The 18,573-nt window shown below is 40.8% G+C and overlaps 1 protein-coding gene across 1 annotated transcript; it reads left to right on the top strand.

Moving 5' to 3' along the window:
- The first annotated feature begins 1,231 nt into the window (after positions 1-1,231).
- On the top strand, positions 1,232-13,903 carry PLA2G1B (phospholipase A2 group IB). The gene is made up of 4 exons (XM_077461454.1): positions 1,232-1,389; positions 9,244-9,403; positions 10,437-10,564; positions 13,725-13,903. The coding sequence occupies exons 1-4, from the start codon at positions 1,356-1,358 to the stop codon at positions 13,841-13,843; spliced, it is 441 nt and encodes a 146-aa protein (XP_077317580.1). The 5' UTR covers positions 1,232-1,355; the 3' UTR covers positions 13,844-13,903.
- The last annotated feature ends 4,670 nt before the right edge of the window (positions 13,904-18,573 follow it).

Here is an 18,573-nt window from a genome sequence, read left to right as displayed (position 1 = left end):
TCCCCTATAACTCTAGACATTAAAGAAATTTAAAAGTAAATTGTTATAAGTAAATGGAAGACAAATGTAAAATTAATTGTTGGAGCGTGACTTTAACCTGTGGGTGAACTAAAAGATAATAATGTTGAAACTGTATAAGGCTTGCTGTGAATGTAGGAGGAATTAGTAGGGAATGATATGTATTGGAAATAATATGTACAAAAGTAAAATAAATAAATGGTATGGACTTAAGGTCATACCTGTTCAGGTTTAAGAGAAAAGTTCAACTTTTGAGAGATAAAGTATAGCCTTTTTTTTTTTAATATTTTAAATATACGTTTTTGTTTTTTTTAATTTCATGTTAATTACATTATTAAAGGGTATTAATAAAAATAAAAAAAAGTAGTTCTATGTGTAGTTTGTGCATATACAGTATATGTAATTAGCAGCAGAATATTTATTAAATCTATGATAAGTGTAAAACATGTTGAATAAACTGAAATCCAGTCAGCGCATAACTTCCTGCCCCTTTACGGCACTGAACTGCCAATGCTTACAGCCCTGCCCAGTTCTCTCTGTGGACTACAGAACACTACCGATGTAATGGAGATAAAAATGGAAGTGTTTTGTCACCCAAATCAGGAGTGAGCAGAAAACACTGGCTCCCCCAAATATACTCCAATATATACAATACAGGTGAGTGTTGTCGCCCTAGGACAGACAGTGTTTTACTGGCAATATTACCAGGTTAAAAAAAATAAAAATAAGAAGCCTGAAAAAGAAAAAAATATGAAGTATTTTCACCTTAGGATAGGAAGTGTGCTACTGGCCAGATCACAAGGTAAAAATGAAGAACAAATACTATAAAAAAAGAAAACGTATGCAGCCACCACATCTGAGGACTGATAAGATGCAACATACTGTACATACTTTTCTGCAGTGGTTAATAAACAAAAGCTTTATTTATATGTAAAAAAAAAAAGCATTTAAAAATTTTGAAAAATAATATAATTCTTTTTGGTTAAACACTGCAGTAATAGAAAAAAAAATAAGTGCTTACTTTCCCTTGAGTGTGTCTTATTTGTTAGCACACCTGTCACAGATAAAACAGACTAGACTGCAATAATAAATTATAGCTGAACTTAAATATGGTGTTATGAGGTCTACTATCTCCACTGCAAAGTGGACTGTTCTCGATAAATATTGGACTTCTTGTAAACAGAAAAAACAAGTTCAAGGTAATACCTGACATGTCACAGCTGAGAAAATGTGCACTTGGCAGCAGTCTTTTCTTAGCGATTGATGTCCCTGAAATCTGAAGGTCAGCATTTTACTATTTAAGGAGCAAAGTTAGAAAGTGTTCCGAGTTCGTCACCATGATGCTCCGTATCCTTGCTGTTCTCCTGGCAGGTAAGGTTTACTCTACTTTAAAATTTACTAAATTTGCATTAGTATGCTATATGAGTACAATTTATTGCACGGTTACTATGGGCTGAATTTAATGGACTTGAAAGAAATAAAACATAATGTATGATATATGTTAAAGTTAAAATCATTGCTTAGCAGCATGCCTTTAGCGGAGATAACCAAGCATTTACTGTAGCCAGTTAACAGTTATTAACAGTTATTCTTGTTTTAGGAATGTTTTACACTTTTCTTTGGAGGTTGCCTTGTATGCACTATATTCTATAAAATTAATTCAGAGAGTATTTATGTCTTGGAACTGTGAAGGTATTTCTAAAACTGATCAAGATCTGAATCAAGAATAGTTATTACAGTAGTTCATGTTCATAACCTTACCTAATGTGCCTTCACCGCCTAGGAAATCCTGATTCCCTTTGTATTAAAACGTATGCCAGCTTCCTTTTACGCCCATAGGCATGATGTCCACCTAGAGCAGTAGCCTTGTAGTGCCGTGACCTCTTGTTAAAATTTCCCTAGTTGTGGAGACCCCAACAGGAAAAATATTTTCGTAGTGTGGGTTGTCAGCACCCAAGGCAAGACAAGTAATTTGTGCTCCTAACCCACGGACATTTAGCGCTCTCTGAGTCCCTCCCATTAGTACAGTATTAAAACCCCTTATAGTACATTTTAGAATGTACCACTCTTTCTCTTTGCCCTTCTTTCTTTAACTTTTATCTCTCTCTATCCTAATTTCTTCTTTTTTTTCCCTATCCTATCCCTCTCTCTAGCCCTCCCTCTCTTTTCCTCTCCTTTCCATGTATTCCCTATTTTTATTCCTTCTCTTACTCCTTGGTGGGGGGGGGGGGGGGGGGTAGGATGAGTGGCAGTGCTGGGGGGAGTTCTGATCATCCAACTTAGGTGCTCTTGATCAAGGTCATCTGCTGATCTGAGAACTGTAGTGGGGATGTTCAATGGCAACTATAATCACAGGTATTGTTACTCACTGAGTCTCCGGATTCACTGTGTCTCTGACTTTGTGGTATCTCGTAGCAGTGATACCAATGCCGAAATCAGGAGATAGGGTCTCCCCCAGCCCCTCCCACTTAACATTCCTCACCAGTCAGCTGACCTCTAGTCTCCGCCCCCAGCCATACTGTGAACTGAATGGGCAGCTGCAAAGAGGCTGAGTGGGCGGCCAAGGGCTCCAGGAATAGCCCAGCTGGGTGGCCACAGGCTCCAGAGGCAGCCCCGCTGGGTGGCCACAGGCTCCAGTGACAGCCCTGCTGGGCTGTCGCAAAAAGGCTGGAAGAGCGGTGCAGGCTTTAGGAACAGCCCAGGATTTTGTGACCTCTGGCAAAACATAGTTTGACCCCCAGGTTGAGAACCACTGACATAGAGCCACTTGTCATCAGGGTGCAATTCCCGTTCTGACTGTTCAGGCTACCTTTTTAAAGGTAAAGGGATTCCTCCTTACATTTCCTGCTAGAATTTGAGAGCTCATGGTTGAAAAGTATAGCTATGTGTTGATTTTACTCAAATTACTATATTTATTTCGAGTATTACCGATTGCAGTCCCCGCTCACTACTTACGTATTATTAAGAAAAGAGTATCTAAGTTTATTTGGGGATCTTCAAAACCACGTATCCCTCTCAAAACATTATACTTACCTAAAAATTTAGGTGGTCTGGGAGTACCAAATTTTGCCACTTACTATAGAGCAGCTCACATAGCTAGTTTAACTAAATATCACGCCACTCAGGCTTATGATTGTGACCCTTTATCGATCTCCAATATATTATGGTTACATTCCAAAAATCGTCTTGGCTTAAGTAATCCTATTACTAAACATTATTTATCCCTCTGGGACAGGCTTAAATTCAAATATAAATTGCAATCTTCACACAACCCCTTCCTCTCCTTCTTCAAAAATCCAACATTTTACCCAGCATGGATTTATTCTCTCTCTTTTAAAGCATGGTCATCTTCTTTAGGTATACTGAACTTCCACAACTTTGTTAACGCGTCATCTTTTATCCCTTTTCCATCTCTCTGCGAAGCACATGGTATTCCTCAATCAGAATTGTTCCGATACTTACAAATAAAAAATTTCTTCACACCTAATACCATTTCTGATGTACCTTTGAGCCACTTAACCAGTTTTGAATCCACATGCAAGAACGACCCACATGCTACAGGACGGATTTCCTCCCTCTACTCTCAATTACTAATAAAGTAATAAAATATCTCCGATAAAGATATACCTAATTATGTGCGAAAATGGGAGGAGGACTTGGAATACACTCTAGAAGAGGCAGAGTGGATTAAAATTTGGTCCACAATTAAATCTTCCTCCCCTAATGTACTAGCCATGGAAACCAACTATAATGTACTAACTCGCTGGTACTTAGTACCTGCCAAAAATCACAAAATTTACCCCTGGATACTCAGATCACAGTTTTTTCGTGCTGTTTGGAAAAAGGTACATATAAACACATTTGGTGGTCCTGTCCAATAGTACAGACGTTTTGGAAATAAATATTTACATATGCCTCCAAAATGTTCAATATTATCCTTCATCCTAACCCTACAACGACACTACTATGCCTAAAACCAGAGTGTCTAACTCATGCCCAATTTAAACTATTTGTATTTTTGCTCACAGCAGCAAAACAAACTGTGGCGAAAGCTTGGAAAACCCCCTCTTTATAGTTGCCCGAGACCAAACAAAGAATGAATAATTTTATGATACACGCTAAAATGGCTGCTATTGAACAAAACCAAATACCTAAATTTTGTAAACTATGGCAGCCTTGGTTAGAACATTTCTTACCATTATCATTCAATGATATTGTTTTATGGCCATGGTAGATGATTTAAACTCATGCTAACAATACTGGTTGGACTGTGACTTCTGGATCGACCCGGTAGACCCCTCTTTTCATTTATTTTACCTTTTTCACTCTTCACTCTTTACCTTATTCTTCCTCTCTCTACTCTGTCTCTCTTTACACCTTATGATTCAGCTATACCTTCGGTTACAAAGAAATCATTAGTAATGTAACATATTTAATTATATCAAGATTATTCAGGAAATCTTTATTTAGTTTTTTCATACTCTTAAATATTACATAATATTTGAATGCTTTCATCAATATTGGTTTAGTTCATAACTGTTAACTAATTACTTCAATTTTTCACAATGCTTTACCTCACGATCAATTCTATAATTGTAAGCACATACAGGGCCGCTGATAGAAATCATGGGGCCCCATACAGCCTACCTGATGGGGCCCCCTTCAGCTCCACCCTGGACCTGCCCCTGGTCCCTCCTTCGTGCCCACCCATTGCCCCTCCCCAGACCCACCTTGAAACAAAGTGTAGGTTTGTCTACAAGTGATATTTGTTTTTCTCCAGCCAGTTATAGGTTTGATTATCCAAAAGAAATACTGTTTTCAGATGAGAACAGACCTCTTTAATATCTATATGTAATTTATTGCAGAGTATTGGCAGGGTAAGTATTGCAGAGTATTGGCAGGGTACGTATTGCAGAGTATTGGCAGGGTATTTATTGCAGAGTATTGGCAGGGTACGTATTGCAGAGTATGGGCAGGGTATTTATTGCAGAGTATTGGCAGGGTAAGTATTGCAGAGTATTTATTGCAGAGTATTGGCAGGGTATTTATTGCAGAGTATTGGCAGGGTAAGTATTGCAGAGTATTGGCAGGGTATTTATTGCAGAGTATTGGCAGGGTACGTATTGCAGAGTATTGGCAGGGTATGTATTGCAGAGTATTGGCAGGGTAAGTATTGCAGAGTATTGGTAGGGTATTTATTGCAGAGTATTGGCAAGGTACGTATTGCAGAGTATTGGCAGGGTAGGTATTGCAGAGTATTGGCAGGGTATTTATTGCAGAGTATTGGTAGGGTAAGCATTGCAGAGTATTGGCAGGATATTGGCAGGGTATGTATTGCAGAGTATTGGTGGGGTATGTATTGCAGAGTATTGGCAGGGTACGTATTGCAGAGTATTGGCAAGGTATTTATTGCAGAGTATTGGCAGGGTATGTATTGCAGAGTATTGTCAGGGTATGTATTGCAGAGTATTGGCCGGGTATGTATTGCAGAGTATTGGCAGGGTACGTATTGCAGAGTATTGGCAGGGTATTTATTGCAGAGTATTGGCAGGGTAAGTATTGCAGAGTATTGGCAGGGTAAGTATTGCAGAGTATTGGCAGGGTATTTATTGCAGAGTATTAGCAGGTGTTGCAGAGTATTGGCAGGGTATGTATTGCAGAGTATTGGCAGGGTATGTATTGCAGAGTATTGGCAGGGTATGTATTGCAGAGTATTGGCTGGGTATGTATTGCAGAGTAGTGGCAGGGTACATATTGTAGAGTATTGGCAGGGTATTACAGAGTATTAGCAGGGTATGTATTGCAGAGTATTGGCAGGGTATGTATTGCAGAGTATTGGCAGGGTATTTATTGCAGAGTATTGGCAGGGTATGTATTGCAGAGTATTGGCAGGGTATTTATTGCAGAGTATTGGCAGGGTATTTATTGCAGAGTATTGGCAGGGTAAGTATTGCAGAGTATTGGCAGGGTATTGGCAGGGTATGTATTTCAGAGTATTGTCAGGGTACGTATTGCAGAGTATTGGCAGGGTACGTATTGCAGAGTATTGGCAAGGTATTTATTGCAGAGTATTGGCAGGGTAAGTATTGCAGAGTATTGGCAGGGTATTTATTGCAGAGTATTGGCAGGGTATGTATTGCAGAGTATTGTCAGGGTACTTATTGCAGAGTATTGGCAGGGTACGTATTGCAGAGTATTGGCAGGGTATTTATTGCAGAGTATTGGCAGGGTAAGTATTGCAGAGTATTGGCAGGGTATTGGCAGGGTATGTATTGCAGAGTATTGTCAGGGTACGTATTGCAGAGTATTGGCAGGGTATTTATTGCAGAGTATTGGCAGGGTAAGTATTGCAGAGTATTGACAGGGTAAGTATTGCAGAGTATTGGCAGGGTATTTATTGCAGAGTATTGGCAGGGTAAGTATTGCAGAGTATTGGCAGGGTATTGGCAGAGTATGTATTGCAGAGTATTGGCGGGGTATGTATTGCAGAGTATTGGCAGGGTATGTATTGCAGAGTAGTGGCAGGGTACGTATTGCAGAGTATTGGCAGGGTATTGCAGAGTATTAGCAGGGTATGTATTGCAGAGTATTGGCAGGGTATGTATTGCAGAGTATTGGCAGGGTATTTATTGCAGAGTATTGGCAGGGTATGTATTGCAGCGTATTGGCAGGGTATTTATTGCAGAGTATTAGCAGGGTATTTATTGCAGAGTATTGGCAGGATATTTATTGCAGAGTAGTAGTAGATGTTGAACTTCAAGCCCCCTCCAAGCAAGCATACACCTCACCTGTGTAATTGTTAGCTCAGTTGCCTTGGCCCCAGCAGAGATCACTTCCTCCCTCTTCTTGAGTGTCCACAATATCTCGGATTGCCTGGCCCCTGCTCTCTCTGCTCGCCTCTCAGTCATGCCTGCTACTTCTTCTCACGTGGAGAGAGAGAGACAGAGGAATATCACTCCGCAATACCATAATAGGATAGGCTGGCCGACCTGTGCGGTGTGAGGAGCATGAGGAGCGGCGCAGAAGACGTATTCTTCTGCACCCGAAATACAGCAAATAGTGCCTCCCCTGCAGTCGCATACTGAAAAGATTAAAACACATCCTTTAAAAAAAAAAAGTTTACGGGGGGGGGGGGGGATCTGGGGGGATTACTTTGCAGTTCAGGTTGCCCGGGCCCCCCTGCTGGCCAGGCCCGGTACAGCAGGGCCAGTTTTACTGGCCTATCAGCGGCCCTGAGCACATGATTACTACGTAAGTATTCTGAATTGTACAATACTCAATATTAATTTATTGTACTCAATTTCATTGAACTTAGTAAAGTATTTTGACAAGGAAAAGTATAGCTATGGCCCTGTACATAATACACTAACAGTGGCTACATCTGATTGGATGCAGCTGCGTTTCGGCTGACAATTTTCCATCCACATCCTTCAATTTTTTAATCAAGGGATGCCAGGCAGGACAGGGCCACCCACTGAGTGAATTTTGTCTGGTTCCTCAGGAAATTCAACAAGTGTATGGCCAGCTTCATTATTCTGCCAGGACCTGGGCTGAAGGTCCAGCATATAGCCATAGCTTTATCCTGTAAGGTTAAAGCCACTTTTGCTCAGGCTCTGTAATCTGCTGCAGAAGTTCCTCAAAAAACACCCAAGATGCCAAAAGCCCCTTACAAAGAAGACTGCTGAAGGTAAAGGCGGTACATAGGTGGTTACAGAGGTTGAACTCTATAATACTCTAATAAGTCTGCTTGGTACTTGATCCAGGGAAAATCTGATTACCTCTTGGGGGGATCAGGAAGTAATTTTTTTCCTCTGCTGTAGCAAATTGGATCATGCTCTGCTGGTTTTTTTGCCTCCCTCTGGATCAACTGTGGGTATAAAATTGGGTATATTGGATTGTACGATATTTTTTACTTTGTTTATTTGTTTTTAAGGTTGAACTGGATGGACTTGTGACTTTTTTCAACCTAACTATGTAACAGCTCATTGTTTATCTATGTTTTAAAATTATCTTGTTGGAGTGATGTTAGCTTTATTTTTTAGTTTTGGATATAGGGAAGACAGAACCTGTGTTCATTTGTGAGATTTTCCTAATTTCCTGCCCTGTCATAGGGACATAAAGTGGGGAAAATCCCCCAACATACTGTAGATGCAAATAATATTTTAAATAATATTTTAGTAGAGTAGAGAAGCTTTAGAACCTTTAGTGCATTTTTGCTATGCCCCCACCTAAAATGTCTCCCTTAATTTTCTGTCCTGACACTCAGGTGTCACCGGGACAATAAATGTCCAAATGGGAGCCCAAATATGTGAATGTATTACAGTAAGTACCAGTGAAAATGTTTGGGTTAAGCCAGGGGTCTTTCTAAACAAATTGCCAGTTTACTGTCCTTCAAACAGTTCCCCATCTTTGGTTTTAGGAGGAGGAATAGCTCCCCATAGTGCCAATCATTGGTGTTAGTGGGAGGAATAATGTTCATCATTGTTGTCATTTGGGAGGAATAGTGTGCCATCATTGGTATCAGTAGGAGGAATAGAATGGCAGGAAATATGGCCCACTGTTGCTGACAGTGAGGGAAATAATGCCCCAAGGGCTGGATAAAAGCAAGCAAAGGGCTACCTGCAGCCCCGGGGTCGCATTTTGGAGACCACTGGCATAAGCTGATGGAAAATGCTACAATAAAACTTGTATGCAGAAAAAAAAAAAAAAATTCTGCAGGAAACAAAATTCTATAGCAGCCTTTCTCAGCCTTTTCAACACAGAGGAACCCTTGAAATAGTTCTCCGGTCTCAGGGAACCCCTGCTAAAAAAAAAAAAAAAAAATAGAAATCTACAACTCCTGATACAGTAGTGTGATGGTCAGTGGGAAGAATGGTCCTTACACTTGTGGTGATTGGGAAGAATTACCTCCTTACAGATAGCTAAAAAGATCAATGGAGTCAGTGGGAACTTATTTGAGAGGCAGAAATTGTCCAATGCTGAAGGAACCCTTAGCAACCTTTGGAGGAACCCTAGGATTCCACGGAACCCTGGTCGAGAATCACTGATCTATAGGATTAGGAATATCAATACAAAATCAACAGCTGCTGACATACTGTTGTCCATTAGATGGCTCTACACTACCATACGCAGGGCTGTGTGTGATAAAAGAGCTATAGAACGCAACACAAATTATTTGTGACATAATTGTGTTTATTGATGTATTTATTCATTTTTGTGTTTTAGTATCCTGTGCCTCTGCCTCGCCTTACAATCGGGCACTGTGGCAGTTTCACAGTTTGATTAAATGTGCCATCCCCAACAGTGCACCCCTTGCAGAATATAACAACTATGGATGTTACTGTGGATTAGGAGGAGGTGGAACCCCCAAAGACACTTTAGACAGGTAAATACATGTTAAATTGACATTAAACTCTGGTTTAAAAAGTATGTACTCTTAAGTAAAAAAAAACTTCCAATGGTCAACATCCATAAATTTCTTTTTTCCTGCTGTGATCTGAATTCCTGATAGCAGGTTGCTACATTTGTTCTCCATGGTCCCACTGTATGTAGGAACATAACCTCTTGTTGCTTCCGAGATCGACTATGGGATGTGTAGGGTGCATAGAGCAGTGCACATGACTGCAGCTAATGTACACTGCTTGTTCTATACAAATAGAAATGAGAGGGAAGAGGAGTGGTTTGGGAGCTTGCATAATATGTTACAAAGAGGCAGAAAATCAATAACAAACAATTTAATTAAAAATAGATTACAGGAAGGACCATTAAGTAGTGGACAGTTCTGTGCAGAAAAATGCAGCACACTCTACTTTTTTTCTGCACCGGAAACTGCACTGGTGTGAACTAAAGCCATTGGAATACATGGAAAACACTGCATGCATTTTTAGTGCAGAAAAAAAGCATGCGGAACTGCATCTCGTGTGAACTAGCACTAAAGCTTGTTCACACTAGGTGCAATGACTCACGTTTTTCTGCACTCAGCAAATGCAGGACACCTCTAGGGTACATAAAACAAATGTTTTCTGCATGCCCCATTCACGCTGCAGTGCTGATGTGATGTAATGTGCGGTGCGGTGCGGTGCGGTGCAGGAAAAAGCAGCGTGACCAATTAAGGGGTGTTTGACCTGCAAGCGAAATCAAATGCAGCTTTTTCTTATCAATCACTGCATCTCCAATTGGAACATAGCCACATGTGTTTTAATTAAAAATGCAAGGTTTGGCAATAATGACCACTGACGGGATCTCTTATACTGTAAAAGCATAAGAGATCCCGTCAGTGGTCATTATTGCCAAACCTTGCATTTTTAATTAAAACACATGTGGCTATGTTCCAATTGGAGATGCAGTGATTGATAAGAAAAAGCAAATATCAGTAGAACTCCCATAAACTTAAGTGAATTGTTTTGATGTTCATGCAGATGCTGCCAAACCCATGACAACTGCTACTCACAAGCTAATGCCTTGTCAAGCTGCAGTGGTATTTCGAATAATCCATATACAAAAAGCTACTCTTATACCTGCTCAGGAACATCTATCACTTGTACCTGTAAGTATGAAAGCTTTTTTTTACTTTTTGCTATAATATATAGCCCAAAAAATTATAAAAGAACAAATTTATTCATCAGTTTAGACCGATATGTATTCTTCTACATGTTTTTGGTAAACAAAATCGCAATAGGTGTATGCTGATTGGTTTGCGCAAAAGTTATAGCGTCTACAAAATAGGGGATAGATTTATGGCATTTTTATTATTATTTTTTTTTTTACTAGTAATGGCGGCGATCTGCGATTTTTAGCAGGACAGATCAGACACTTTTGACACTTTTTTGGGACCATTGACATGTATACAGCGATCAGAGCTAAAAATAGACACTGATTACTGTGTAAATGTCACTGACAGGGAAGGAGCAATCAAGGGGTTAAATGTGTTCCCTCAGCGTGTTCTAACTGTAGGGAGGATAAGCTACCAGGGACATGACAGAGATCACTGTTCCCAATCACTGGGAACAGTAGCTCTCTGACCTGTCCCCTGTCAGAATGGGGAATCGCCTTGTTTACTAGACATGTGCATTCGTTTTCGTCCGAATTTCAGGTATTTTCGTTATCGTTTTCACAAACGATAACGAAAGCACAGCATCCGAAAAACTAAAGATCCGACATAAATAAATGCTTTATTTTCGTTTTAGTTTTGACATAGTTCGATACAGATAGGAGATTCAACGTGACTCTGACAATAACAATCTGTATCTATTGAACTTGTATCATAACAATCCATTCACACAGGGGCAACACGAATTCCAGCACGACTTTGGGAGGCAACTTGGACACGACTTGAGTGTGAATCACAGCGCGATTTACAACATGACTTTAGTGTAAAAAAAAAACGCCATGGGTTCCCCTTTAAGAGCATACCAGGCCCTTCAGGTCTGGTATGGATATTAAGGGGAACCCGACGCCAAAAAAATGGTGTGGGGGTGTCTCCCTCAAAATCCATACCAGGCCCTTCAGGTCTGGCATGGATTTTAAGGGGAATCCCGCGACAAAAAAAAAAGGCGTGGGCATGTGGCCTGGTATGGTTCAGGAGGAGGGGCGCTCTCACGCCCCCCTTCTTTTCCTGTGGCCTGCCACGTTGCGTGCTCGGATAAGGGCCTGGTATGGAATTTGAGGGGGACCCCCACGTCATTTTTAATTTTATTTTTTTGGCACAGGGTTCCCCTTAATATCTGGTATGGAATTTCGGGGGACCCCCACGCATTATTTTTTTCTTAATTTTTTTTTCTTAATGCTAATGCTAACATGACCTGTGTGTAATGCAAATAGCCTTAAAAAAAACCCATAGAAGACATACAACATTAGAATCCTACTATAGCTTGTAGTCGAAATATTAGACCGGGAATGTCTGATTGCAGCATCATACAGTGAGTTTCGCTGCTCCGTCGAATCTTCTTTAAACATTCAACAGACACCATAAGCCTTCAATGACAGATTCAAGCTTAATTAATTTAGATTTTCGGACGAATGCAATTTTTTTACGAAAAAGGAAATAAATAAAAACCAATTTCGAGGGTAACTAAATACATTTATTTTTCGGACAAAAAAAAACGAAATTCCAAAACTAAATATTTCAGTCTGCACATGTCTATTGTTTACAAAGGCAGTAAAAGGCGATTGCGGGTTGCTGGCGGACAACGAGTTGCACGCCCACCCGCTATCGTGCCTGCGCAAACCGACGTACAGCTATGGCGATTTGCGCAGAAAAGCTGGCCTGATGCAGTATAATGAGGGCGTCTGGTCGGCTAGTGGTTAAATTGAAGGGTAAACAGGTTCCAAACAGACTTCTCAATGGAGTATAATCCTGGAAGTAATGTGAAAAGTTCTCCCAAATGAAGCAAAGGAAAGTCTTTAATGTCTAAAAAGTCTGGTACCCACTGTGCCCTGAATAATGTATTGCCTCCTGCAGTATCAGTCAGCTTTTGTATTTAATTGCTTGTCCTGGCTCCTTAGATAAACTTTCTGCATGTGTTCAGGAAGCTAAGCCAGAGGTCCCAAATCCCAAGCAGCAGCTAGGACCCCAAAAAGGATTCCTGCATGTTGTAGCTGATCTCCCAGAGATTTCTCGGCCCTCAGGCTAGGTCCTACTCCTCCAGAAACAAGAGGAAGCTATACTCAGCCTCTGTCCTATTTATACCCCTCTTAGCCCCTTGCTGGTCACTCGCTCTCCTGACCAGATATTGGCTGAAGAGGCATGAATATGCAGGTCAGTGGGTCAGGAGAAAGGGTTCAGTGGGATGCAGGAGAAAGTAACTGTAACTACACGATTGCTGTTCGTCCTGGCTACAGAAAGGCCAAAAACTAAAATTTACTTAAAGTGGTAGTAAACCACCAGAATAATAAAAACAAAATCTGGCCCCCCTGCAGGTTTAAGTCATAATGTATTAGTATGCACCTCATACTGGCACATCATGACAGACTTACCTGGACACGGAGCCCTCCAGCGCAGCACTGTCACGACTCCCTGGCGCTTCCATCTTCACCTGGTCTTCCTTCCAGGTTGGTGGACTCCGACTCAATGAATGGCCAGGGCCACGATGATGTTACTCCTGCACATGCACATGGGAGCTCCAGCTCTGGCAATAAGCATTTGAGGTACAGCTGTCCCTTCAGAGCGCATGTGCCCCTGAGGTCACTAGCTGCATGCTATGTGAATGTCTCCTAAACAGTGCATGTTTAGAAGATATTCACTGTACCTATCAGTAAGCCTTATTATAGGCTTACCTGTAGGTACAAATGAAAAAGTGGACTTTACTTACATTTTAAGACTCGTAGCCTACAGGGGGTCTACTGTAAATGTTTAATTTGTTCACAAATCATATTACTGAAAATTTAGCAGAAGTTATGAGACATAACTTAGCTTCGGAGGAGCTGTCCATATCTTCAAATGTTGCTACTCCCCAGCCACAGCAGGTATTCCACACTTATGTATGTACAAGTCAATGACAGAAACCACAGCGTGTAGCTAGGGAACCAGGTATTCAACACAACGGAAAGTGTGGGACATCTGCAATGACCGGGGAACAGCAAAATTCTTTACCTCTGCACCTACGTTACAGTACAGTAGACTGTCAGAGATACATTATCATCCCAAAACTCTAAATCCTATATTTATGGTTTACCATGTTTGTTAACGTGTGACTGTCTCTTCACAGCTTCTACTGATGCCTGCGCTCAGTTTATCTGCAATTGTGACAGGGTAGCTGCCAATTGCTTCGCCAAAGCTCCATACAACGCAGCCTACAAAGATCTGGACAAAAGCAAAAACTGTTAATCTCTGTCAGTCATATACACTGATTTAAAAACGAATAAACGCTTACTAATAATACCAAAATGTCTATAGCATCTACTATGTGTGTTGTGGAAATTATTTTCTGGATTCTGTGTATTGATTCTTATCCCACCTCCAGACTCGTGGTATATGTATAAAGTCACTAACTGTAGGCCTATGATTGAGGAAGTCAAGGCCTCACTAGCAATGGAAAGCAGTCCCAGACAGTGCAATGAGTAATCTTTTCAGGACAAGGGATAGGAGGCACCATTTTTATTTTCAGAAAGGAGGACAGGTTCACTTTAATACAACACAATTTTTAGCTGAGCCAAGAAGAGATACTTACCAGCACCCATCAGTGTAATGCCCTGTACACACGGTCGGACTTTCCGATGGAAAATGTTAGATCGGATCATGTTGTCGGGCTCCATCTGACTTTTTCCGTCGGAATTTCAAACACACAAATTTTGAGAGCTGGATCTAAAATTTTCTGACAACAAAATCCCATCATTTAAATTCCGATCGTGTGTAGAAAATTCAGACGTACAAAGTGCCACGCATGCTCAGAATAAATTACGAGATGAAAGCTATTGGCCTCTTTATAGTTCTGACATACGTGTTGTACGTCACCTCGTTCTGAACGATCGGATTTTCCGACAACTTTGTATGACCGTGTGTATGCAAGACAAGTTTGGGCCAAAATCTGATGGATTTTGTCATCGGAATGTCCGACCATGTGTATGGGGCATTAGACTATGTATGTGGGTTTAGACCACAATATCTTGGAACTGCTTTTTAAGCAACAATTGCAGAAAAATCTTCTATTCTTAGGTGTAGAAGCAATAATCTGGATGAGGAATTTTTACCTCCACATACTTGGACCATATGCATCAGCAGACAAAGGAAAGTGGTGACTTTCCACATCCCAAAGGATGTGTAGGCCATAGAGCCAAGCAGTAGTATGAGTCTGAGTCTGGTAAGTTTATAGTTTAGAAAGGGTTTGAGCACATATTTGCCCAAAAAGGGTAATAAAGTAGAGCTGCACTATTCTGGCTAAAATGAGAATCAAAATTTTTGTTTGCTTAGAAGATAGATCACGATTCTCGTGGAGTAAAACATCATCTTTCACATTAAAACAAAAAAAAAAATTGGGCTAACTTTACAGTTTTTTTTTATTATTCATTGAAGTGTATTTTTTCTCCAAAATTGTGTTTGAAAGACCACTCGACAAATACAGTGTGACATAAAATATTGCAGCAATTGAGATTTTATTCCCTAGGGTCTCTGCTAAAATATATATAATGTTTGGGGGTTCCAAGTGATTTTAACTTAAGAAACAAGTATCAGAAAAAGATTTAGACTTTAAGTGGTTAAACTTCCTGCATTTACATGTTGTTAAAAACTTGGCAGACTGCCTGGCTTTTTTTTCTTTACACACAGAAGTTTCTCCCTTTGATCTAAGAAGGAAGAGTTAGTTACAAGGTTTCATGCTAAAAACTTGGCAGACTGCCTGGATGTTTTCTTTTGACAGTGAGTGAGCAGATAAGTCTCTCCACTTGTTATATGAAAGAATCGGCAAGCTCTGCAACAGAGATTGTCAGGGGGGGTGAATCGAGGTCACAATTATTTTAACAATTAATTGTGCAGCTCTATAATAAAGTCCAAAATCTTGGAAAATAATTCTCATGTCATGTACACCTGCATGTTTGGAGACAGCTCAGCAGAACTGTGGCACTGCAATTGCAATACCTCTGTAGGTTTACTTACCTTCTGCATTTGCCAGCTGCACATATTTAGCAATTTTGTTGGTCCTTCTTGTTCTGTTCAGGCTCGGGGATATATGAGAAAAAACCCTATGTAAACTTCAAGTCAAAACTTGTGGCTTACACAGTGCTAAGGACTCAATGAATGGAACTTGTTAAAATTGCAGCAGACATAATCTGGAGCAGCTGTGCATAGTAACCAACTTCTATCTTCAACTTGTTCAGTTAAGCTTTGAAAATTAAAACTAGAAGCTGATTGGTTGCCATGAACAGCAGTTCCAGTCTTAGTAAATTCTCCTCTTTCTCACCATGTGAAAGAACTGAGTGCCCGAGTGTTCAATCCTCAAGCAACAGTTCTCCACATTGGAGGAAGAGCAGTAAAGCTGGCCATATACCAGTAGACCCTTAATACCCAATTCAATGTAAAACCTATTTACCCTTAAAACTGCCTCCTCCCCCTTCCTAACACCTATTCTGGCTAACCTGTGTAAGAAAGATCTGTACACTTACCTATTCTCAAGCCACTCCAGTCCGGTCAAGTGACCTGCCCTGTGTTAGCTAGCATGACTGCAGAGGATAGGGGAGAGTGCTCCCACAACAGTTGATAATGCCTGGGAGAGTGTCTCACCCATAGGCTTTAATGACCCGTCAGCCATCAGCGTTCCCTTCTCTCCCCTGCAGCCGCTGTTGGCTGACAGAGGGGGGGGGGGTCGATCACATACCTGGACCGGAGTAGCCTGGAAAAAACAAAATATACACATCTTTCTTCCACAAGATAGTTAGTATAGGTGTTGGGAAGGGGGGGGGGGGGGTGACAGTTTTAGGTTTTGCCTGGAATTCCACTTAAAAAATTCACCCAGGCCTGCTACTTGAATGGAATCCAAGACCTATTAAGCAGGGTTAGTTAGTGCTTAGCATAAGCGCATTACAATGTATGTTTTTTCCCCAGTGAAAACCACATTCAAAGTTAAGCTGACCATAGAGGGACAGAAATTCTACAGAATCAGTAGGAACTGGCCAAATTTAGATCCATCTATGGGCAGGCTGATTGTACTATCGATTGACTTCCAAACAACTAGCCTTTCAGGTTTTTTTCTGTACAATCACTGCCACTGGCTACTTCTGACAGTAGTGATTATTGTATTCTGATGATAAGGAAATCTCCTGCTGTCAGAATACAATAGCACAGCGGGAGGGATTGAAGGAAAAATAATTGCATGGTGTATTCAGCTTTAGAATTTTGTTAATTTGAGAAACGTTTTCCATCAGGCTCCTTCTAATCTTCTTGAAAACGATAATGGATTTGACCCAACTAACCAGTAGAAAATCAAATGAACTTTCCAAAAACTGAAAGTTTTGAACAAAGTTCTACTGGTATATGATCAACTTAAGTCACTTACTCCCCCACACCCAGAGGTTCTATGTGTGTCACATCACGTTCTTGGATAAAAAGAACTGCAGGGGAGCAAGGGAAAATATAAACAGCTGTGAGGGGCAGCATTTCAAGAGAGCCTGTTTTTGCGCTCTATATAAAGAGCAAGTTTGCTTGACTGCTAAGAAGCATAGGCTCATTTATGACCATGTAATAAACCAAATAAACATTGCCCCCCAAAAAGACATGGTTATTGAACTTTCCAAATGTACCAAATAACAATGCTAGTCGCAGTTATACTGTGAGCACCCATAAAACATAAACTCACATCTCGCAGTCTAATGCTGTGTACACACGAACGGAATTCTCATTGGAAAAAGCTCTGATGGTTTTCCTGTCGGAATTCTGACAGAATTCTGCTCAAACTGTCTTGCCTGCACACGGTCAGATCAAATTCTGACCGCCAAGAGCACGGTGACATACAACGGGACTAGAAAAAGAGAGTTCAATACCTAGTAGCCAATAACTTCCATCTCGTAGTTGAATCTGAGCATGCGTGAGTTTTTGCGCATCGGAATTGCATACACACGGTTGGAATTTCCGATAGAAAGTTTTTCCATCGGGAAAATTGAGAAAATGCTAACAAAATTTTAGCTGGCGGGAATTCGGGCAGCTAAATTCCGATGGAGCATACACACGGTCGCATTTTATGATGAAAATCTCTCATCGCTCTTTTGCTAGCTGAAATTCCGATCGTATGTACTGCCCAGTACTGCCAGGCAGGCATTAGGCTGATCCCAGAATGTAACTTTTATCTTTGTAGCTAATCCTGAGGGAGACACTTAACTTCCCTTTTAGGTTCACACCCACAGTGATGCCATGCTTCCAGCTTTTCCCTAAAGGAGGTCTAAGGGGGCCTTCATGACTGCTGAGAAGCATAGACTCATTTATGATCAACTAATAAACCAATACCTTTCCCCCCAAAAAGACACAAAGCTGATTACATTAGAAATAGGACAAAACCACAGTTATTGAACTTTCCAATGTACCAAACAATAACACCCATATACAAGCTCTCCAAGATAGAACTTTCCAAAATATGTCAGACACTGGCCGATTCCAAGCCTCTCATTTCTTGATGTCCAGAGGGTGGCCCCCGGTAACTACCCTTACGAATCCCTCATGCCACTTTAATTTAGACTTTTGGAGAGCTCTCCAACTCCATCAAATCCTACATTCCTTGCCATCCCCGACTAACTTTCGCCAACCACTCACTACCCTTCAGGAATACTGTACCGAAGATGGCATATTACCACACGTACTTTCCATTAACTATAAATTACTGATCACGCCCCCAGACAATTTCCAACTACCTTGCCTAGTTCAATGGGAGCAAGATCTCAACAGTACTTTCTCTGTAAACCAATGTAACACTATCCTTTGTTTCATATATAAATCCTCCATATGAAGAAGATACAAGAAAATAACTTTAAAATTTGGACAAGATAGTATCCTACACCATCACAACTGCATAGATTCTTTCCAATGACTACTGATCGCTGCTGGAGATGCCAGGAGGGATAGGGGACGCTTCTGCA

The sequence above is a fragment of the Lithobates pipiens genome, unplaced genomic scaffold (assembly GCF_037356315.1).
Source record: "Lithobates pipiens isolate NorthernLeopardFrog02 unplaced genomic scaffold, aLitPip1_a1.2 Scaffold_3, whole genome shotgun sequence".
NCBI lineage: Eukaryota > Metazoa > Chordata > Amphibia > Anura > Ranidae > Lithobates > Lithobates pipiens.
This window is presented reverse-complemented; position numbering and strand designations above follow the sequence as displayed.